Source organism: Bombina bombina, chromosome 7, assembly GCF_027579735.1.
Source record: "Bombina bombina isolate aBomBom1 chromosome 7, aBomBom1.pri, whole genome shotgun sequence".
Lineage (NCBI taxonomy): Eukaryota > Metazoa > Chordata > Amphibia > Anura > Bombinatoridae > Bombina > Bombina bombina.
In genome coordinates, this window is record NC_069505.1 from 436,731,704 (window position 1) to 436,754,803 (window position 23,100).

Consider the following 23,100-nt stretch of genomic DNA (forward strand, 5'->3'; position numbering starts at 1 on the left):
CAGTATGCTTTGCCCTTACGTTGTCTCAGACCTGTTTGTGAGAGCTCCTGTGTATTACCTGGCTGTCTGACATCCCTCCTGGTTCCTGATCCCTGGCTTGTTCCTGACTCTGCTGTTCTCCTTGTTCCTGATTCTGGCTTGTCTGACTACTCACTTTGGCTCCTGACTCGGCTCGTCTGACTACCAGCTCTGGTTTTGATTCCTGGCTTGTTATTTGACTTGTGAACTTTTTATTATTTTTTGCTTTTAATAAAGGTGTGATTATTTTTGCACTTCTCGTCTCAGTCTGATTCCTGGCACCCTGACATTATGCAAGGTCCATGAATCATGATGGTGCTAATAATCCACCTTTACCTGCCATAATTTCCAGGATGGATGAACAGGATCACCACTTGGATAAATTCGCACTAGCCCTGCAAACCCTGCTGACTCGCACTGCACATTTGGACCAAAGTGTCCCGCAAGTTATGGCTGCTCCTGTTTCCGCTGCTGCACCTAGTCCTACCAGGAGCATGTCCAGTTCTGCACCTCTACCTCAGCGTTATGGATGCGATCCTAATCAGTGCAGAGGGTTTTTGAACCAGGTGGGCATTTACTTTGAGATGTTACTTCAGGCGTTTCCCTCTGACAGAGCTAAGGTGGGATTTCTTATCTCGTTACTCTCTGACACAGCTCTTGCCTGGGCTAATCCCTTGTGGGAGACTAATAAACCTGTGATTTCAAATTACCCTGAATTTGTGGCCTCCTTTCAAAGGGTATTTGATATTCTGGCTCGCTCCTCCTCTGCTGCTAAACAACTCATGTCAATTCAGCAAGGTACAAGATCTGTTGCTCAGTATGCCATTGAGTTCCGTACGTTTGCCGCAGAGGTAGGTTGGAACAATGAAGCCCTTGTTGCCGCCTTCTTTCGTGGGCTCTCTGATGCGATTAAAGACGAAGTTGCTGCCAGAGATTTACCAGAAGATCTCGAGGCATTGGTTTCTTTTTTGATTCTAATTGACATCAGACTAAGTGAGAGGCCCTCATTCAAGGAGCGCTTGCGGAAGCCTCCTGTTCCGTTGTCTGCTACGTGTTCGTTCCCACCCATGCCTCCCTCTCCTCCCATGCCTCCTGGTTCCGAGTCACCAGGTACTGCTGAGCCGATGTAGTTGGGATTCACGTGTCTCTCTGCGGCGGAGAGGGCCTTTAGGAGGAGGGAGGGGCTCTGCCTCTATTGTGGGTTACAGGGTCACCTTTTGAAGTCTTGTCCTACACGGCCGGGAAATGCTCACACCTAAGGTCCTGTTGGGGGCAGACTTTGGGTGGTTTATCCTTGTCCCCGGAACCGCTAAAGGAGAAACCTTTGGTCACGGTTGTCCTTTCCTGGGTGGACTCCTCCATAGTCACCCAGGCTCTTGTTGACTCCGGTGCTGTGGGCTATTTCATTGACAGTGCTTTTGTATCAAAGCACTCCATTCCTGTTTTGCCTCGGTCTGTTCCGCTTGCTATTGAGGCCATTGATGGCAGGCCCTGTCAGCCCGCACTCGTTACTCACGAAACTGCTCCGTTATCCATGGCTGTGTGGGCTCTCCATTTTTAAACCCTCCAGTTCCAGGTGATAAACTCTTCCGCATTCTCCGGTTGTTCTGGGTTATCCCTGGCTCCAAAAGCACAATCCCAGTCTTGACTGGCGCAGGTCCGAAATTTTGTCGTGGTCTCCGCAATGTATTTCCACTTGTCTTCGGAAACCAGTTAAAGTCTTGTGCACTTCTTCGGTATCTCAATTGCCAGAGGAGTACTGAGAGTTCCTAGACGTTTTTGACAAGGTGCGTGCCAGTATGTTGCCTACTCACCAGTCTTACGATTGTGCCATAGACCTGCAACCCGGAGCCATTCCTCCTCGGGGTCAAGTTTACCCTCTGTTGCGGAGAATTGTGCTAAGGTCGAGTATGTTGCTGATGCTCTGTCGTGGGGGATCATCCGCAAATCCTGCTTTCCTGCAGGGGCTGGCTTCTTCTTTGTGAAGAAAAAGGGTGGCGAGTTAAGACCATGCATTGATTATAGGGGTCTTAATCATCTTACCATTAAGAATGCTTACCCTATTCCGCTCATTACGGAACTCTTTGACCGCCTCAAGGGAGCTATGGTCTTTACTAAACTTGATTTGAGAGGAGCGTACAATCTCGTTAGGATCAAGGAGGGCCACGAATGGAAAACACCATTTAACACCAGGAACGGGCATTATGAGTATCTTGTAATGCCCTTTGGCCTATGTAATGCTCCTGCTGTTTTTCAGGAATTTATTAATAATGAGATATGTTGCAACAGTGTGTTGTGGTGTACTTAGATGACATCCTCATACACTCACCCACACTTGAGGCTCATCGTTCTGATGTTACACGGGTTTCTTCAGAGACTACGTGAGAACGGCCTGTTTTGTAAACTCGAGAACTGTGAGTTCCATCAGACTCAAGTAACCTTCCTAGGTTATGTTATCTCCGTTGCAGGGTTCTCCATGGATCCTGACAAGTTATCTACAGTGGCCTCGCCCAGTTGGTCTTCGGTTCTATTCAATGTTTTTTGGGGTTCGCCAATTACTATAGAAAGTTTATTAAAAACTTTTCTTCCTTGGTCAAACCTATCACAGACATGACCCGTAAAGAGAATGATATACTCCATTGGTCACCTACAGCTATTAAGGCCTTTGATAGTCTTAAGACTGCCTTTGCTGCTGCTCCAGTTCTGGCTCATCCTAACCCTGTCCTGGCTTTCGTTCTTGAGGTCGATGCGTCTGAGACTGGTGTAGGTGCCCTCTTGTCTCAACGTTCTACGCCTGACGGTTCCTTGCATCCGTGTGGTTTCTTCTCTAAGAAATTGTCTCCAGCGGGGTGCAATTATGAAATTGACGACAGGGAATTACTGGCCATAATTTTGGCACTCAAGGAATGGAGGCATCTTCTCGAGGGTACTAGCGTGCCAGTGCTCATTCTTACTGACCACAAGAATTTAACTTATCTATCTGAAGCAAAACCTTTGTCGCCCCAATAGGCCAGATGGGCGCTATTTTTGTCTCGGTTTAATTATGTGGTCTCCTACCTGGCTGGTAGTAAGAATGTTAGGGCTGATGCCCTCTGTCTACGAAAATTTTCCCCTCTGTCCAAGGAGGAGTTTGTACCTACTCCAGTTATACCTCCTGACCATATTTTGGCTACCGTACGTACTAATTTGACTTCTCCCTTAGGGGAGGAGATCCTGGCTGCACAAACCAATGCACCTCCTGAGAAACCTAGTGGTAAGTGTTTTGTTCCTGAGAATCTTCTAACTAAACTTTTGCACACTTACCACTATCCTAAAGCCGCAGGTCACCCAGGCAAGAACCAAATGATTTGGTCTGTTACTCGACAATTCTGGTGGCCAGGTCTTCGTTTTGATGTTGCTGTGTATGTTGCCTCCTTCTCAGTTTGTGCACAGAATAAGACTCCTCGAAGTCTTCCTGTGGGTCTTCTTCAATCTATTGCTAATGGTGAGCGTCCTTGGACACATCTTTCCATGGACTTCATTGTCGAGCTCCCTGTTTCCAATGGCAATACTGTTAGCCTTATGGTGGTTGACCGTTTTTCTAAAATGTTAAATTCCCTTTAAAGAAGTTGCCTAGCGCTCAGGAGCTTGCTTCAATTTTTTCCCGGGAGGTCTTCCGTTTACATGGGTTACCCAAGGAGATAGTGTCGGACCGGGGTAGCCAGTTTGTCTCCAGATTTTGGTGTTCCTTTTGTGCTCAAATGGGGATCCAGCTTTCCTTCTCCTCGGCATATCACCCTCAATCCAATGGGGCTGCGGAACGGTCTAATCAAGCTCTAGAACAGTTCCTCCATTGCTATGTCTCAGATCACCACAATAATTGGTCTGAACTGTTACCCTTGGCAGAGTTTGCTCGTAATAGTACTATTAATGCTTCCTCCAAGTTATCCCCATTCATGGCGAATTATGGGGTTCAACCATCCTTGTTGCCCGATTCATTCATATCTCAGGGAATTCCGGCTTTGGAGGAGCATCTCCAGCAACTCCGTTCCACGTGGGTGCAGATTCAGGATTGCCTTCATCGTTCTATGCAGCGCCAAAAGTTCCAGGCTGATCGTAGGCGTCTGCCCGCTCCTTCCTACCAGGTTGGTGAGAGAGTTTGGCTGTCCTCCCACAACTTGAACCTTCATGTGCCTTCCAATAAATTGGCTCCCCGTTATGTTGGTCTTTTCGAATACTCCGACGGGTTAATCCTGTGGCCTACGCTCTTGACCTTCCTCCTGCTATGCGCATCTCCAATGTTTTTCATGTCTCCCTCTTGAAACCATTGGTTTGTAATTGGTTTACCACTGTGTTGCCTCGCCCCCGTCCTATTTTTGTTGACAACCATGAGGAGTATGAAGTCAGCAGCATTATTGACTCTCGTATGTCCAGGGGCCGTGTACAGTATTTGGTTTACTGGAGGGGCTACGGTCCGGAGGAGCGTTCTTGGGTTCCCTCCTCTGATGTTCATGCTCCCGCCCTTCTCCGTGCCTTCCATGCCCGTTTCCCCAATAAGCCTTTTGTCCTCCCGCAGGGGAGGGGTCGTTGAGGGGAGGGTACTGTCAGGGTTTCCCTGTTGTGTTTGCCATGTGTTGCTGGCAGCCATTTTACTCACCTCTCTTCCTGACTATGGTGCATTGTGGGGGATGCTGCTCATTTCCTGCACTTCCTTTTATGGCCAGACTGGTCTGCATCATCCATGTGAGACAGGATGCAGTCTCAGAATTGTGATGTCATCACTTATTATTTAAAGGGCCTCTGTTCAGTATGCTTTGCCTTTCCGTCATCTCAGACCTGTTTGTGAGTGTTCCTGTGTATTACCTGGCTGCCTGACGTCCTTCCTGCTTCCTGATCCCTGGCTTGTTCCTGACTCTGCTGTTTTCCTTGTTCCTGATTCCGGCTCGTCTGACTATTCGCTTTGGCTCCTGACTCGGCTCGTCTGACTACCAGCTCTGGTTTTGACTCCTGGCTTGTTATTTAACTTGTGGACTTTTTATTACTTTTTGCTATTAATAAAGGTGTGATTATTTTTGCACTTCTCGTCTCAGTCTGATTCCTGGCACCCTGACAAGCTGGGAGAAGTGGTCCTCCAGACGGGCAGAAGTCTTCATCCAGACGGCATCTTCTGTCTTCATCCATCCGACGCGGAGCGGGTCCATCTTCAAGATATCCGGCGCAGAGCATCGTCTTCTTCCGATGACTACCCGACAAATGAAGGTTCCTTTAAGTGACGTCATCCAAGATGGTGTCCCTTAGATTCCGATTGGCTGATAGAATTCGATCAGCCAATCGGAATTAAGATTGAAAAAATCCTATTGGCTAATGCAATCAGCCAATAGGATTGAACTTCAATCCTATTGGCTGATCCATTCAGCCAATAGGATTGAGCTCGCATTCTATTGGCTGTTCCAATCAGCCAATATATGGTCAGCTGATATTATCACTATATATTATTATTATCGAACCCCACATTTTGAATCATCACATATATTTTTATATTAGTTATTTTCTCTTATCGGTATACATAACCCTATGTCTTTATTCATTTGTATAAGCGACTTAAGAATTTCTTATCATTTAAGGATATAATAAATTCATTGTATTCATCACATGCACTCGCACACAGCTCTATATTCCCTTTATTATCTATGATATATTTGTTCAGAGATAGAATCATAGGTTTGATTATTGCATTTTGTTTAAAATTTTATTTCATGCTCACGTAGCATATATTCTTTATACACATTCTCCTTCTAGTTATTGTTTTAATGTCCGTATAACCTTTGGGACATTTGGTATACACATTAAATACATGCTCCAACATTGTAATAACTGCTTTGTAACGTAGGTTTCAAATGAATGTATCATTACTGGTTCACACCGTCACAAAACTATCATAGACAGCGGTTTTGTGACTTGTATCTGACGTCAGTGATACACAATTGGTTTGTGCTCCCAAGCCTTCTTTCAGTTTAGTGACCACAGATCACCAATAGTGGGTGGGTCCAACGCACGTCACATTAACTCTAGCAGGAATAGTGCAGCTCATTATTATTCTGAATCGCTGATCACCGGCTACTATTGTCAGTTAAGATTTATTATTATGTAACATGTATTATGTATATACGGTCCACTTTGTTATTTGTATTTTAGGTAACAGTGCTTAACATGAATGTAGGCTACAACGACTAGGAGTTGGTTATTCATCAATAGGTTATTATCTTATGCAAATGTTTACTGATTTATTATTATTCTTATTTCCTGCTAAATAGTGTTCCTTTGTTGATTCACTATATTGGTTACAATGTGTATAAAAACAAATCAAATATTGTATGATCGCACAAATATCCTTACTAACCTCTCAGGTTCTGAATAGGGATTGCAATTTAGTCACCTGTGTAAGAGGGAGGTATTTGATCTATGATTGGTAGTGGGTGGGTATATAGGAGACTCTAAGTGCTATCAGTATTATAAGCCTGAAGAAACGGCGTAGTAGACGCAGAGAAACGCGTAGCGAATAATACTGTTGGTTTTAACCTTTTTATTGTATGTGCTGTACAATTTTTTAAATATAACGCATTTTTTATTCCAAGCACTTTTTTTGAGTCTCTTTGATATGAATATCTGCCTTATTAACATCGGAGTCTACACACCTGGGAGTCAGCTAACTATGTGCACTGGGCCACTATAATAGTCCAGTTTGTGTGATTTGCACCACTGGGTAACGATCTGTCAGTGTCTGTAGGGGAGCACACTCACAACTCATAATCCATGTAGTCCTCAGATACATTAAGGCCTATAGAGACATAACGGCTGACTGTGTCTTTATAGATATTAAGTGCACATAATTATCTATCAGTGTCCATAAAGAGCACACGCCCAACTCATTGTGACTCTTAACAATCACTCTTTCATAAACTCAATTAAACTGTTGTTCAGAAGCTCATGGTATTGGTTAAATTGTTTATCAGAAGCACATGGTATTGGTTACATTGTTTATCAGAAGCACATGGTATTGGTTACATTGTTTATCAGAAGCACATGGTATTGGTTACATTGTTTATCAGAAGCACATGGTATTTGTTAAATTGTTTATCAGAAGCACATGGTATTGGTTACATTGTTTATCAGAAGCACATGGTATTGGTTACATTGTTTATCAGAAGCACATGGTATTGGTTACATTGTTTATCAGAAGCACATGGTATTGGTTACATTGTTTATCAGAAGCACATGGTATTGGTTAAATTGCTTATTAGAAGCACATGGTATTGGTTACATTGTTTATCAGAAGCACATGGCATTGGTTACATTGTTTATCAGAAGCACATGTATTGGTTACATTGTTTATCAGAAGCACATGGTATTGGTTACATTGTTTATCAGAAGCACATGGTATTGGTTAAATTGCTTATTAGAAGCACATGGTATTGGTTAAACTTTTGATCAGAAGCTCATGGAGGTTCATTTATCATTGTGCAGACGGACATTATCCGCTATAGTGAACTATGTCCGCCACACATCGATAAATGCCGACAGCATACGCTGTCGGAATTTATCATTGCACCAGCAGTTCTTGTGAACTGCTGGTGCAATACCGCCCCCTGCAGATTTGCAGCTAATCGAAGCGGCGTATGAGTTAAGGAGCAGCGGTCTTAAGACCGCTGCTTCTTAACTCCTGTTTCCGGCAAGCCTAAAGGCTCACGCGGAAACAAAGGGAACAGGGGCCATTCGGCCCTTCTTAAATAGACCCCATGGTATTGGTTAAATAGTTGATCTGAGCTACACAGTATTATGTAATCAAATACAGATACAAAAAATAGTGAATTTTGTCAATTATTCCCAAGATGCCTCATTGTTTTTTTACGGTACCATTGGCTGTTTGTTGAGAAACTTTTCTTGACTGTTCTGCAGGTGAGATGGAGGAGTTAGAAGCTCTCTGGCTTACCGGCATCTGCCATAACGAGAAGAACGAAGTAATGAGTAGCCAACTGGACATTGATAACATGGCTGGCGTCTTCTACATGTTGGGGGCTGCCATGGCTCTAAGTCTCATCACATTCATCATGGAGCATCTGTTCTTCTGGCAGTTCAGGCACTGCTTCATGGGCGTGTGCAATGGGAAGCCCGGCATGGTGTTCTCTATCAGTAGGGTGAGTCATGCACCAGGTGTAACATTGCTCTGAACGATCTCCTGGTCCTGCTAAATATCTTAGTCTGGTTCATGTTATGGGTCAATAGAGAGGTCATGAAGAGTATCTATCTCAACTTTTCAATCTCTAAAAAAAGACCCCTTAATTATAACTTTATATTCATGTAACGTTATGTTGCAGTAGACAAATATATAAAATTGTAATAAGTAAAAAGTATTTTATATGTTCCTTTTAAAAGGTCTATAAAATGTAGTTATCCTGCAGCAAATGCCACTGTGCGAGACCTTTAAGCTCGGGCAGTTTTATTACTTTGGGAGCTGGGGCAATAGGAAGGGGAACACAGTCTGTAAGATTTCTCAGCATTTTGTTTTCAGTGTCACATTTGTAATCTGCCCGTTCATTATGAGTTACAATGTGAGGGTGGTCCTTGTGTTATTAGTGTTTTCCTTCATAATTAGAGGAGTAGATGGAATTACACAAAGGTATTTGAGAAGAGTGTGACATGATTATTATTCATTTTATGTAGATTTCAGAAGCAGCAACCACACAACTATGAGCGATTATTATTTCAGATTATATGAGGTGACGCAAACAATCCAGCAGGTAAGGTCAGTAGGTGCTGGGTGTATAGGAAGAGGTATTAGCAGCAGGTAAGGTCAGTAGGTGCTGGGTGTATAGGAAGAGGTATTAGCAGCAGGTAAGGTCAGTAGGGTGCTGGGTGTATAGGAAGAGGTATTAGCAGTAGGTAAGGTCAGTAGGTGCTGGGTGTATAGGAAGAGGTATTAGCAGCAGGTAAGGTCAGTAAGTGCTGGGTGTATAGGAAGAGGTATTAGCAGCAGGTAAGGTCAGTAGGTGCTGGGTGTATAGGAAGAGGTATTAGCAGCAGGTAAGGTCAGTAGGTGCTGGGTGTATAGGAAGAGGTATTAGCAACAGGTAAGGTCAGTAGGTGCTGGGTGTATAGGAAGAGGTATTAGCAGCAGGTAAGGTCAGTAGTGTGCTGGGTGTATAGGAAGAGGTATTAGCAGCAGGTAAGGTCAGTAGGTGCTGGGTGTATAGGAAGAGGTATTAGCAGCAGGTAAGGTCAGTAGGTGCTGGGTGTATAGGAAGAGGTATTAGCAGCAGGTAAGGTCAGTAGTGTGCTGGGTGTATAGGAAGAGGTATTAGCAGCAGGTAAGGTCAGTAGGTGCTGGGTGTATAGGAAGAGGTATTAGCAGCAGGTAAGGTCAGTAGGTGCTGGGTGTATAGGAAGAGGTATTAGCAGCAGGTAAGGTCAGTAGGGTGCTGGGTGTATAGGAAGAGGTATTAGCAGCAGGTAAGGTCAGTAGGTGCTGGGTGTATAGGAAGAGGTATTAGCATCAGGTAAAGTCAGTAGGTGCTGGGTGTATAGGAAGAGGTATTAGCATCAGGTAAAGTCAGTAGGTGCTGGGTGTATAGGAAGAGGTATTAGCATCAGGTAAAGTCAGTAGGTGCTGGGTATATAGGAAGAGGTATTAGCAGCAGGTAAGGTCAGTATGTGCTGGGTGTATAGGAAGAGGTATTAGCATCAGGTAAGGTCAGTAGGTGCTGTGTGTATAGGAAGAGGTATTAGCAGCAGGTAAGGTCAGTAGGTGCTGTGTGTATAGGAAGAGGTATTAGCAGTAGGTAAGGTCAGTAGGTGCTGGGTGTATAGGAAGAGGTATTAGCAGTAGGTAAGGTCAGTAGGTGCTGGGTGTATAGGAAGAGGTATTAGCAGCAGGGAAGGTCAGTAGGTGCTGTGTGTATAGGAAGAGGTATTAGCAGAAGGCAAGGTCAGTAGGTGCAGGGTGTATAGGAAGAGGTATTAGCAGCAGGTAAGGTCAGTAGGTGCTGGGTATATAGGAAGATGTACTAGCAGCAGGTAAGGTCAGTATGTGCTGGGTGTATAGGAAGAGGTATTAGCAGCAGGTAAGGTCAGTAGGTGCTGGGTGTATAGGAAGAGGTATTAGCAGCAGGTAAGGTTAGTAGGTGCTGGGCGTGTAGGAAGAGGTATTAGCAGCAGGTAAGGTCAGTAGGTGCTGGGTGTATAGGAAGAGGTATTAGCAGCAGGTAAGGTCAGTAGGTGCTGGGTATATAGGAAGATGTACTAGCAGCAGGTAAGGTTAGTAGGTGCTGGGTGTATAGGAAGAGGTATTAGCAGCAGGTAAGGTCAGTAGGTGCTGGGTGTATAGGAAGAGGTATTAGCAGCAGGTAAGGTTAGTAGGTGCTGGGCGTGTAGGAAGAGGTATTAGCAGCAGGTAAGGTCAGTAGGTGCTGGGTGTATAGGAAGAGGTATTAGCAGCAGGTAAGGTCAGTAGGTGCTGGGTGTATAGGAAGAGGTATTAGCAGCAGGTAAGGTCAGTAGGTGCTGGGTGTATAGGAAGAGGTATTAGCAGCAGGTAAGGTCAGTAGGTGCTGGCTGTATAGGAAGAGGTATTAGCAGTAGGTAAGGTCAGTAAGTGCTGGGTGTATAGGAAGAGGTATTAGCAGCAGGTAAGGTCAGTAGGTGCAGGGTGTATAGGAAGAGGTATTAGCAGCAGGTAAGGTCAGTAGGTGCTGGGTGTATAGAAAGAGGTATTAGCAGAAGGCAAGGTCAGTAGGTGCTGGATGTATAGGAAGAGGTATTAGCAGCAGGTAAGGTCAGTAGGTGCTGGGTATATAGGAAGTGGTATTAGCAGCAGGTAAGGTCAGTAAGTGCTGGGTGTATAGGAAGAGGTATTAGCAGCAGGTAAGGTTAGTAGGTGCTGGGTGTATAAGAAGAGTTATTAGCAGCAGGTAAGGTCAGTAGGGTGCTGGGTGTATAAGAAGAGTTATTAGCAGCAGGTAAGGTTAGTAGGTGCTGGGTGTATAGGAAGAGGTATTAGCAGCAGGTAAGGTTAGTAGGTGCTGGGTGTATAGGAAGAGGTATTAGCAGCAGGTAAGGTCAGTAGGTGCTGGGCGTGTAGGAAGAGGTATTAGCAGCAGGTAAGGTTAGTAGGTGCTGGGTGTATAGGAAGAGATATTAGCAGCAGGTAAGGTCAGTAGGTGCTGGGCGTGTAGGAAGAGGTATTAGCAGCGGGTAAGGTTAGTAGTGTGCTGGGTGTATAGGAAGAGGTATTAGCAGCGGGTAAGGTTAGTAGGTGCTGGGTGTATAGAAAGAGGTATTAGCAGTAGGTAAGGTCAGTAGGTGCTGGATGTATAGGAAGAGGTATTAGCAGCAGGTAAGGTCAGTAGGTGCTGGGTGTATAGGAAGAGGTATTAGCAGCAGGTAAGGTCAGTAGGTGCTGGGTATATAGGAAGATGTACTAGCAGCAGGTAAGGTCAGTAGGTGCTGGGTGTGTATGAAGAGGTATTAGCAGTAGGTTAGGTCAGTAGGTGCTGGGTGTATAGGAAGAGGTATTAGCAGTAGGTAAGGTCAGTAGGTGCTGGATGTATAGGAAGAGTCATTAGCAGCAGGTAAGGTCAGTAAGTGCTGGGTGTATAGGAAGAGGTATTAGCAGCAGGTAAGGTCAGTAGGTGCTGGGTGTATAGGAAGAGGTATTAGCAGCAGGTAAGGTCAGTAGGTGCTGGGTGTATAGGAAGAGGTATTAGCAGCAAGTAAGTTCAGTAGGTGCTGGGTGTATAGGAAGAGGTATTAGCAGTAGGTAAGGTCAGTAGGTGCTGGGTTTATAGGAAGAGTCATTAGCAGCAGGTAAGGTCAGTAAGTGCTGGGTGTATAGGAAGAGGTATTAGCAGCAGGTAAGGTCAGTAAGTGCTGGGTGTATAGGAAGAGGTATTAGCAGCAGGTAAGGTCAGTAGGTTCTGGGTGTATAGGAAGATGTATTAGCAGCAGGTAAGGTCAGTAGGTGCTAGGTGTATAGGAAGAGTCATTAGCAGCAGGTAAGGTCAGTAAGTGCTGGGTGTATAGGAAGAGGCATTAGCAGCAGGTAAGGTCAGTAAGTGCTGGGTGTATAGGAAGAGGTATTAGCAGCAGGTAAGATCAGTAGGTCCTGAGTGTATAGGAAGAGGTATTAGCAGCAGGTAAGATCAGTAGGTCCTGAGTGTATAGGAAGAGGTATTAGCAGCAGGTAAAGTCAGTAGGTGCTGGGTTTATAGGAAGAGGTATTAGCAGCAGGTAAGGTCAGTAGGTTCTGGGTGTATAGGAAGAGGTATTAGCAGCAGGTAAGGTCAGTAAGTCCTGGGTGTATAGGATGAGGTATTAGCAGCAGGTAAGGTCAGTAGGTGCTGGGTGTATAGGAAGAGGTATTAGTAGCAGGTAAGGTCAGTAGGTGCTGGGTGTATAGAAAGAGGTATTAACAGCAGGTAAGGTCAGTAGATGCTGGGTGTATAGGAAGAGGTATTAGCAGTAGGTAAGGTCAGTAGGTGCTGGGTGTATAGGAAGAGGTATTAGCAGTAGGTAAGGTCAGTAGGTGCTGGGTGTATAGGAAGTGGTATTAGCAGTAGGTAAGGTCAGTAGGTGCTGGGTGTATAGGAAGAGGTATTAGCAGCAGGTAAGGTCAGTAGGTGCTGTGTGTATAGGAAGAGGTATTAGCAGTAGGTAAGGTCAGTAGGGTGCTGGGTGTATAGGAAGAGGTATTAGCAGCAGGTAAGATCAGTAAGTGCTGGGTGTATAGGAAGAGGTATTAGCAGTAGGTAGTAGGTGCTGGGTGTGTAGGAAGAGGTATTAGCAGCAGGTAAGGTCAGTAAGTGCTGGGTGTATAGGAAGAGGTATTAGCAGTAGGTAAGGTCAGTAGGTACTGGGTGTATAGGAAGAGGTATTAGCAGCAGGTAAGGTCAGTAGGTGCTAGGTGTATAGGAAGAGGTATTAGCAGTAGGTAAGGTCAGTAGGTGCTGGGTGTGTAGGAAGAGGTATTAGCAGCAGGTAAGGTCAGTAGGTGCTGGGTGTATAGGAAGAGGTATTAGCAGCAGGTAAGGTCAGTAGGTGCTGGGTGTATAGGAAGAGGTATTAGCAGTAGGTAAGGTCAGTAGGTGCTGGGTGTATAGGAAGAGGTATTAGCAGCAGGTAAGGTCAGTATATGCTGGGTGTATAAGAAGAGGTATTAGCAGTAGGTAAGGTCAGTAGGTTCTGGGTGTATAGGAAGAGCCATTAGCAGCAGGTAAGGTCAGTAAGTCCTGGGTGTATAGGATGAGGTATTAGCAGCAGGTAAGGTCAGTAGGTGCTGGGTGTATAGGAAGAGGTATTAGTAGCAGGTAAGGTCAGTAGGTGCTGGGTGTATAGAAAGAGGTATTAACAGCAGGTAAGGTCAGTAGATGCTGGGTGTATAGGAAGAGGTATTAGCAGTAGGTAAGGTCAGTAGGTGCTGGGTGTATAGGAAGAGGTATTAGCAGTAGGTAAGGTCAGTAGGTGCTGGGTGTATAGGAAGTGGTATTAGCAGTAGGTAAGGTCAGTAGGTGCTGGGTGTATAGGAAGAGGTATTAGCAGCAGGTAAGGTCAGTAGGTGCTGTGTGTATAGGAAGAGGTATTAGCAGTAGGTAAGGTCAGTAGGGTGCTGGGTGTATAGGAAGAGGTATTAGCAGCAGGTAAGATCAGTAAGTGCTGGGTGTATAGGAAGAGGTATTAGCAGTAGGTAGTAGGTGCTGGGTGTGTAGGAAGAGGTATTAGCAGCAGGTAAGGTCAGTAAGTGCTGGGTGTATAGGAAGAGGTATTAGCAGTAGGTAAGGTCAGTAGGTACTGGGTGTATAGGAAGAGGTATTAGCAGCAGGTAAGGTCAGTAGGTGCTAGGTGTATAGGAAGAGGTATTAGCAGTAGGTAAGGTCAGTAGGTGCTGGGTGTCTAGGAAGAGGTATTAGCAGCAGGTAAGGTCAGTAGGTGCTGGGTGTATAGGAAGAGGTATTAGCAGCAGGTAAGGTCAGTAGGTGCTGGGTGTATAGGAAGAGGTATTAGCAGTAGGTAAGGTCAGTAGGTGCTGGGTGTATAGGAAGAGGTATTAGCAGCAGGTAAGGTCAGTATATGCTGGGTGTATAAGAAGAGGTATTAGCAGTAGGTAAGGTCAGTAGGTTCTGGGTGTATAGGAAGAGCCATTAGCAGCAGGTAAGGTCAGTAAGTGCTGGGTGTATAGGAAGAGGTATTCGCAGCAGGTAAGGTCAGTAGGTGCTGGGTGTATAGGAAGAGGTATTAGCAGCAGGTAAGGTCAGTAGGTGCTGGGTGTATAGGAAGAGGTATTAGCAGCAGGTAAGGTCAGTGTATGCTGGGTGTATAAGAAGAGGTATTAGCAGCAGGTAAGGTCAGTAGGTGCTGGGTGTATAGGAAGAGGTATTAGCAGCAGGTAAGGTCAGTAGGTGCTGGGTGTATAGGAAGAGGTATTAGCAATAGGTAAGGTCAGTAGGTGCTGGGTATATAGGAAGAGCCATTAGCAGCAGGTAAGGTCAGTATATGCTGGGTGTATAAGAAGAGGTATTAGCAGTAGGTAAGTTCAGTAGGCTCTGAGTGTATAGGAAGAGGTATTAGCAGCATTTAAGGTCAGTATGTGCTGGGTGTATAGGAACAGGTATTAGCAGCAGGTAAGGTCAGTAGGTGCTGGGTGTATAGAAAGAGGTATTAGCAGCAGGTAAGGTCAGTAGGTGCTGGGTGTATAGGAAGAGGTATTAGCAGCAGGTAAGGTCAGTAGGTGCTGGGTGTATAGGAAGAGGTATTAGCAGTAGGTAAGGTCAGTAGGTGCTGGGTGTATAGGAAGAGGTATTAGCAGCAGGTAAGGTCAGTAGGTGCTGGGTGTATAGGAAGAGGTATTAGCAATAGGTAAGGTCAGTAGGTGCTGGGTATATAGGAAGAGCCATTAGCAGCAGGTAAGGTCAGTATATGCTGGGTGTATAAGAAGAGGTATTAGCAGTAGGTAAGTTCAGTAGGCTCTGAGTGTATAGGAAGAGGTATTAGCAGCATTTAAGGTCAGTATGTGCTGGGTGTATAGGAACAGGTATTAGCAGCAGGTAAGGTCAGTAGGTGCTGGGTGTATAGAAAGAGGTATTAGCAGCAGGTAAGGTCAGTAGGTGCTGGGTGTATAGGAAGAGGTATTAGCAGCAGGTAAGGTCAGTAGGTGCTGGGTGTATAGGAAGCGGTATTAGCAGCAAGTAAGGTCAGTAGGTGCTGGGTGTATAGGAAGAGGTATTAGCAGTAGGTAAGGTCAGTAGGTGCTGGGTGTATAGAAAGAGGTGTTAGCAGCAGGTAAGGTCAGTAGGTGCTGGGTGTATAGGAAGAGGTATTAGCAGCAGGTAAGGTCACTAGATGCTGGCTGTATAGGAAGAGGTATTAGCAGCAGGTAAGGTCAGTAGGGTGCTGGGTATATAGGAAGAGGTATTAGCAGCAGGTAAGGTCAGTAGGTGCTGGGTGTATAGAAAGAGGTATTAGCAGCAGGTAAGGTCAGTAGGTGCTGGGTGTATAGGAAGAGGTATTAGCAGCAAGTAAGGTCAGTAGGTGCTGGGTGTATAGGTAGAGGTATTAGCAGCAGGTAAGGTCAGTAGGTGCTGGGTGTATAGGAAGAGGTATTAGCAGCAAGTAAGGTCAGTAGGTGCTGGGTGTATAGGAAGAGTTACTAGCAACAGGGAAGGTCAGTAGGTGCTGGGTGTATAGGAAGAGGCATTAGCAGCAAGTAAGGTCTATAGGTGCTGGGTGTATAGGAAGAGGTATTAGCAGTAGGTAAGGTCAGTAGGTGCTGGGTGTATAGAAAGAGGTGTTAGCAGCAGGTAAGGTCAGTACGGTGCTGGATGTATAGGAAGAGGTATTAGCTGCAGGTAAGGTCAGTAGGTGCTAGGTGTATAGGAAGAGGTATTAGCAGTAGGTAAGGTCAGTAGGGTGCTGGATGTATAGGATGAGGTATTAGCTGCAGGTAAGGTCAGTAGGTGCTGGGTATATAGGAATTGGTATTAGCAGCAGGTAAGGTTAGTAGGGTGCTGGATGTATAGGAAGAGGTATTAGCTGCATGTAAGGTCAGTAGGTGCTGGGTGTATAGGAAGAGGTATTAGCTGCAGGTAAGGTCAGTAGGTGCTGGGTGTATAGGAAGAGGTATTAGCAGTAGGTAAGGTCAGTAGGTGCTGGATGTATAGGAAGAGGTATTAGCAGCATTTAAGGTCAGTAGGTGCTGGGTGTATAGGAAGAGGTATTAGCAGTAGGTAAGGTCAGTAGGTGCTGGGTGTATAGGAAGAGGTATTAGCTGCAGGTAAGGTCAGTAGGTGCTGGGTGTATAGGAAGAGGTATTAGCAGTAGGTAAGGTCAGTAGGTGCTGGATGTATAGGAAGAGGTATTAGCAGCATTTAAGGTCAGTAGGTGCTGGGTGTATAGGAAGAGGTATTAGCAGTAGGTAAGGTCAGTAAGTGCTGGGTATATAGGAAGAGGTATTAGCAGCAGGTAAAGTCAGTAGGTGCTGGGTGTATAGGAAGAGGTATTAGCAGTAGGTAAGGTCAGTAGGTGCTGGGTGTATAGGAAGAGGTATTAGCAGCAGGTAAGGTCAGTAGGTGCTGGGTGTATAGGAAGAGGTATTAGCAGCATGTAAAGTCAGTAGGTGCTAAGTGTATAGGAAGAGGTATTAGCAGTAGGCAAGGTCAGTAGGTGCTGGGTGTATAGGAAGAGGTATTAGCAGCAGGTAAGGTCAGTAGGTGCTAAGTGTATAGGAAGAGGTATTAGCAGCAGGTAAGGTCAGTAGGTGCTGGGTGTATAGGAAGAGGTATTAGCTGCAGGTAAGGTCAGTAGGTGCTGGGTGTATAGGAAGAGGTATTAGCTGCAGGTAAGGTCAGTAGGTGCTGGGTGTATAGGAAGAGGTATTATCAGTAGGTAAGGTCAGTAGGTGCTGGGTGTATAGGAAGAGGTATTAGCAGTAGGTAAGGTCAGTAGGTGCTGGGTGTATAGGAAGAGGTATTAGCAGCAGAAATGCTTCACAAACAATAACGCCCCAAGTGACCATCTTTTAGGGGGTTGTCAACTCCCATTAATTCCTTTGATGTCAGAAAGGACAGTAACTGTCCTCTGTAACATACAAAGTGGTAACACCAATACCCTGCAAAGGAGTTAAACTCATAAGTAAAGCATCAGAGAACTGTCACTAACCAAATCATCAGCAGCTCTAGTCCTACAATACAACTGTGCTGCTTGAGCTGCTGATATGTGGTTTATTCTTCCAGCAGAAGTGGTTAGGACAGTTGCACCAAAGACCCCAGCTGCTGTATTTAACACACTGAGTAGATTCTGTATTGACTTCACAATTATGCTTCAGTTTTCTGTGTTATCTCTGTGTGTTTTTTTAATTAAACGACTTTCCCTTGATCATTTCTGATAACAAACATCAAAGTAAATTCCTCCACTAATGACGGTGTTCACAAGGCTGACAAGTACAGAAAAGGTTTAGAGTCCAACTGGAAATCTTTTAAAATTAAGTTTTCCAGGAAAATGTCTGTAATATGAAAACTGGTGATTAATGTGAAAGACAAATCAGTCAGTGTCCTGGCAGAGGTACAAAGAGAAGCAAGGAACCGACATAAGAAATGGAACGTTTCCTCGGAGCAAGTCACCGTGGGACGCTGAGGGATTGAAGTCTGAGATGCACAGAGGCGATGCTTAGACATTGGGACAAAGAGCGAATAAGAAAGAGACTCACAAAGCTACAACTCCATTGAAAAGGGCCTTTATAGAGCCACATTGATTCTTCTTCTGCCCTTATTGTTAGGAGCGGAGGGTAGGAGGTACGGAGCAGTGCTTCATATCACAAGACAAAACCGTAGCTACAGATACTGAGGCACTAACGTTCAGTAAGTATAGGCCAGAGAGAGTTTCTGATCTTAGGGGAAAAGGAGGGTCTGATCTGGGGGACAGCTGGTTATGTTATGGGGGAACAGGAGGGTCTGATCTGTCTAATTTGGGGGGCAGCTGTTTTTAATTGAGGGGAACCAGAGGGTCTAATTTGGGGGGGGGCAGCTGGTTATGATTGGGGGGAACACGAGGGATTAATTTTGGGGGTGGCAGCTGGTTATGATTGGGGGAACAGGAGGGTCTAATTTGGGGAGGCAGCTGGTTATGATTGTGGGTACAGGAGGGTCTGATTTTCGGGTCAGCTGTTTCTGATTGGGGGAACAAGAGGGTCTGATCTTTGGGAACAGGAAGATCTTGTCTTGGGGGGCAGATGGTTCTGATTTGGGGTGACAGATGGGTCTGATCTGGGGGTGGCAGGTGAGTCTGATCTTGGGTCACAGGTGGGTGTGATCTTGGGGGACAACTGTATCTGATTTGGGAGACAGGTAAGTTTGATCTGGAGGAACAACTGGGTCTGATCTTGGGGGACAACTGGGTCTGACCTGGGGGGACAGGGGGGTCTGATCTGGGGGTGGCAGGTGGGTCTGATCCGGGTGACAGGTGGATCTGATATTGGGGGACAACTGTATCTGATCTGGGGGGACAACTGTATCTGATCTGGGAGAGAGGTGAGTCTGATCTGGTGGGACAACTAGGTCTGATCTGGGGGACAACTGTATCTGATCTGGGGGACAGCTGTATCTGATTTGGGGGATAATTGGGTCTGATCTGGGGGGACAGCTGTATCTGATCTGGGGGATAGCTGGGTCTGATCTGGGGGGACAGCTGTATCTGATCTGGGGGACAGCTGGGTCTGATCTGGGGGACAGCTGGGTCTGATCTGGGGGACAGCTGGGTCTGATCTGGAGAGACAGCTGTATCTGATCTGGGGGACAGCTGTATCTGATCTGGGGGACAGCTGTATCTGATCTGGAGGGACAGCTGTATCTGATCTGGAGGGACAGCTGTATCTGATCTGGAGGGACAGCTGTATCTGATCTGGAGGGACAGCTGTATCTGATCTGGGGGACAGCTGGGTCTGATCTGGGGGACAGCTGGGTCTGATCTGGGGGACAGCTGTATCTGATCTGATCTGGAGAGACAGCTGTATCTGATCTGGGGGACAGCTGTATCTGATCTGGGGGACAAATGTATCGGATGTGGAGGGACAGCTGTATTGGATATGGGGGACAGCTGTATCTGATCTGGGGGACAGCTGTATCTGATATCAGAACTGAAGGCTGTAATTTGGTGGATAAGGATTGTAGTTGTAAAGTGCGGCACAGCTGGTCTTAAGCATTGCTTAGTAAATCTGCACCTATGTTATATCTCTTCTGCTGTTCCCTGTGATTCTGCCATTACTTACAATATTATATGTTCATTATAACAGCGATCTTGCTGCCTGTCCTGCACATAATAAATCCCAGCGCCAAACTCAGGAATCGTGTCAGAACAAAAGGTTCTAACAATTGAGATAATTGTGTGAAAATCAGAAAGCAAATAAAGTGCCTTTTCAGGAGGATGAGCGCCAATACGCCCTGTCACATGATCAGGCCTCGGAGACCATCAGAAAAGGGAACAGTAAGGGCTACCAGCATCCCAGAGAGATGGACAAATTGTAATCAAAATGTAAATTTATTTAATAGAATCTGACAGCTGTAAAACACATTGCTTCATTGTGAACTAAATGTGTGAATAAATAGATGGATAATTTTGTGCTATTCCTGGGGGAGAGCTCTTCAGAAACAGACTGCATTTTTGTGATTTATAGTAGTACAGCCTCACTTTGTGGCAGAAGGTGGCCCAGTCTCAGTGATCGAATAATACTACCCTCACATGCAGAGTTCGCCGGCATGAAGTGAAATACCAAAAACAATTCTGGCATGTACAGACCTAACTCATGTGCTGACAAAAGGGGCTGAACCTGGAAGTCGTGGCGAGCTGTCTGCCGTAGGAAGTAATGACAGTCTCTGCAGCAGAAGCTCACGGGGGAGAGTGAGTGTGACAGAGAGCACCTGGCACTGATAACATTTTTTTGAAGCAAATACAAATGAATTAATTGTTGTGCTTCTAGCGTACATTACTTTACATTTGTCTGCGTGTCTTTTTCTACCAGCACATTACGTATTTGAGACAAATTCGCCATCTTACATTTGCTAACACTGCTGCCAGGGGATAAATATTCTGCACACTGTCTGTAGACAGTCCTGACAGTAAAACCAGAACTTACAACCCAGATGTTTCCTGAGAGGTAACCTCTGAGTGGGTGGTTCGTCCAGATTAAACTTAAGTACACAATGATTTATACCAGATTGTGTACGAAGAGAGAAGCGCTCTACCAGGAACGAAAAACAGCTCAATAGTTTGTTCTATGGCGATTTACCACCCGGAAGCAGCCTCTTTTAGACCAGTTGTGCTTTTTACAGAGGAAAACTTTCCTGAAGTATATCAGTCTGATCCCACCAAGTAAGGTCAGTCTAGCCCTGAAATTCCATGCAATTCTCCTCTGAACAAGGAACATGACAACCCCAGACTTACTTGGCGGGATCAGACTGATCTACTTCAGGAAAGCTTTCCTCTGTGAAAAGCACACTGGTCTAAAAGAGGCTGCTCATGCAAATTTATACTGGATTGTGGCCATTTATTTACTAGTGCCACTGCATTCCTGATATTTAATGGTCACGTCTCAACACAGTGGTCTTTTCCAGTCCTCTAGAGGGGCCGTGTGATGTGCTTTGTACGGGTATTTGTGGGTTTTCATATTGAATGACACCCTTATCCATCAGAAAACCCAGATATCGGTGGCTTCCCTGATGCTTCGCACTGCGTAAAATGTACAATTACTCTGTATTGAGAGATTTCCATCGGTTTCATCAGTAATCGCAACACAGTGTCTGTTATAACTCGCATCTTACTGACTGATTCAAGTTTATCTGGTGGCGCTGTCAATATCATCCTGTGTGAAGCAGAAACCTGTTAAACCGTGTCTGCCATGCTGGGCTTTCGCTGGTATTGTACTATAGTTTGCTGAACTGGAAAGTTTCATGGGACTTCTTGAAAGTTAAAGACACATGACCAAACCAAAAGTGAAACATGGTGGATGACGCCGGGTGTGTTTTTCACTGGTTTCTAGTTATCGTCCGGCACTGGGGCACTTAGGTTGTGTTTGAGAGACCCATGGGTAAAGTTGTGGGTTTTTAGGGGGAGGAGTCATTACGGGCAGGGGTGGAGCCACAAGTAGCCTGTGTACAGGGCACTGCGTGAGTGGGGCTGAGTTAGATTTCCCCCAGGAACCTACAGGACAGCAGTGCAGTGCCCACAAAACAAGACAAACCTACAACATATCCATGTTTAAACGTCCAAACACTTTATTACCAGAAATAAACATTTATATAATTGTATTTAAAGGGACATTAAACACTTTGAGATTGTAATGTTTGTTTGGTAAACAGAAGGTGCGCACTGCAGGCGCCAAATTGCTGACCGTGTTGCTTATCTTTTGCCTAATTGGCCTCAATAGATAAGATAAGACATAGCAAAACAAGGCAAGCTCAGATAACATTATGACCAAGGCTAGTTGTGTTTATTCCACTAACAAGCCCAGATTGGTTCTGCAAATAGTGGACATAGGCATCTACTTATCAAGCCGTCAACTTACTTGCCTTCAACGGCACCAATACGCTCGCCTAAGATCGCCTAACATCGCCGCCGCAGACCTGAATACATTCTCCAAAGTTACCAAAAAAGCTGTCAAAAAGCCGCGCACCAAGTACGGAGCGATGAGCAGCGGACTGTTGTTAACTAACAGTCATCGATCTCGCTGCTTTTTCCCAGCTTTATTGGTATACTGTCACTAAACACCCACACTATACTAAACTGTTTAACCCCTATCCCGCCGCTCCCGGAGCCCACCGCAACTCTAATAAATGTATTAACCCCTAAACCGCCACTCCTGGAGCCCACCGCCACCTACATTATACTTATTAACCCCTAATCTGCCCCTCCTACACCGCCGCCACCTACATTATACTTATTAACCCCTAATCTGCCCCCCTACACTGCCGCCACCTACATTATGTTATTAACCATTAATCTGTCCCCCTACACTGCCGCCACCTACCTACATTTATTAACCCCTAATCTGCCGCCCCCAACATATTAAATGTATTAACCCCTAAACCTAAGTCTAAACCTAACACCCCCTAACTTAAATATAATTTAAATAAATCTAAATAAATATTACTATCATTAAATAAATTATTCCTATTTAAAACTAAATACTTACCTATAAAATAAACCCTAAGCTAGCTACAATATAACTAATAGTTACATTACACCTATCTTAGGGTTTATTTTTATTTTACAGGCAAGTTTGTATTTATTTTAACTAGGTAGAATAGTTACTAAATAGTTATTAACTATTTACTAACTACCTAGTTAAAATAAATACAAATTTACCTGTAAAATAAAACCTAACCTAAATTACAATTACACCTAACACTACACTATAATTAAATTAATTCCCTAAACTAAATACAATTAAATAAAATTATCTAAAGTACAAAAAACCCCACTAAATTACAGAAAATAATAAACAAATTACAAGATTTTTAAACTAATTACACCTAATCTAATCCCCCTAACAAAATAAAAAAGCCCCCCAAAATAAAAAAGCCCTACCCTACACTAAATTACAATTAGCCCTTAAAAGGGCCTTTTGCGGGGCATTGTCATCCAGGCGGCATCTTCTATCTTCATCCATCTTGCGCGGCTCCATCTTCTAGACATCCGACGCAGAGCATCCTCTTCATCCGACGTCTTCTTGAACAATAACGGTTCCTTTAAGTGACGTCATCCAAGATGGCGTCCCTTCAATTCCGATTGGCTGATAGAATTCTATCAGCCAATCGGAATTAAGGTAGGAAAAATCCTATTGGCTGATGCAATCAGCCAATAGGATTGAAGTTCAATCCTATTGGCTGATCCAATCAGCCAATAGGATTGAGCTTGCATTCTATTGGCTGATTGGAACAGCCAATAGAATGCAAGCTCAATCCTATTGGCTGATTGCATCAGCCAATAGGATTTTTCCTACCTTAATTCCGATTGGCTGATAGAATTCTATCAGCCAATTGGAATTGATGGGACGCCATCTTGGATGAC

At 44.9% G+C, this 23,100-nt stretch overlaps 1 protein-coding gene across 1 annotated transcript in view; it reads left to right on the top strand.

The window, feature by feature from the left end:
• GRIN2B (glutamate ionotropic receptor NMDA type subunit 2B) overlaps positions 1 to 23,100 on the top strand; it is a 519,238-nt gene that overhangs the window by 490,496 nt on the left and 5,642 nt on the right. Inside the window, exon 11 of the mRNA XM_053721343.1 lies at positions 7,954 to 8,192. Within this exon, the coding sequence (XP_053577318.1) occupies positions 7,954 to 8,192 (239 nt within the window). The remainder of the gene's footprint in view (positions 1 to 7,953; positions 8,193 to 23,100) is intronic.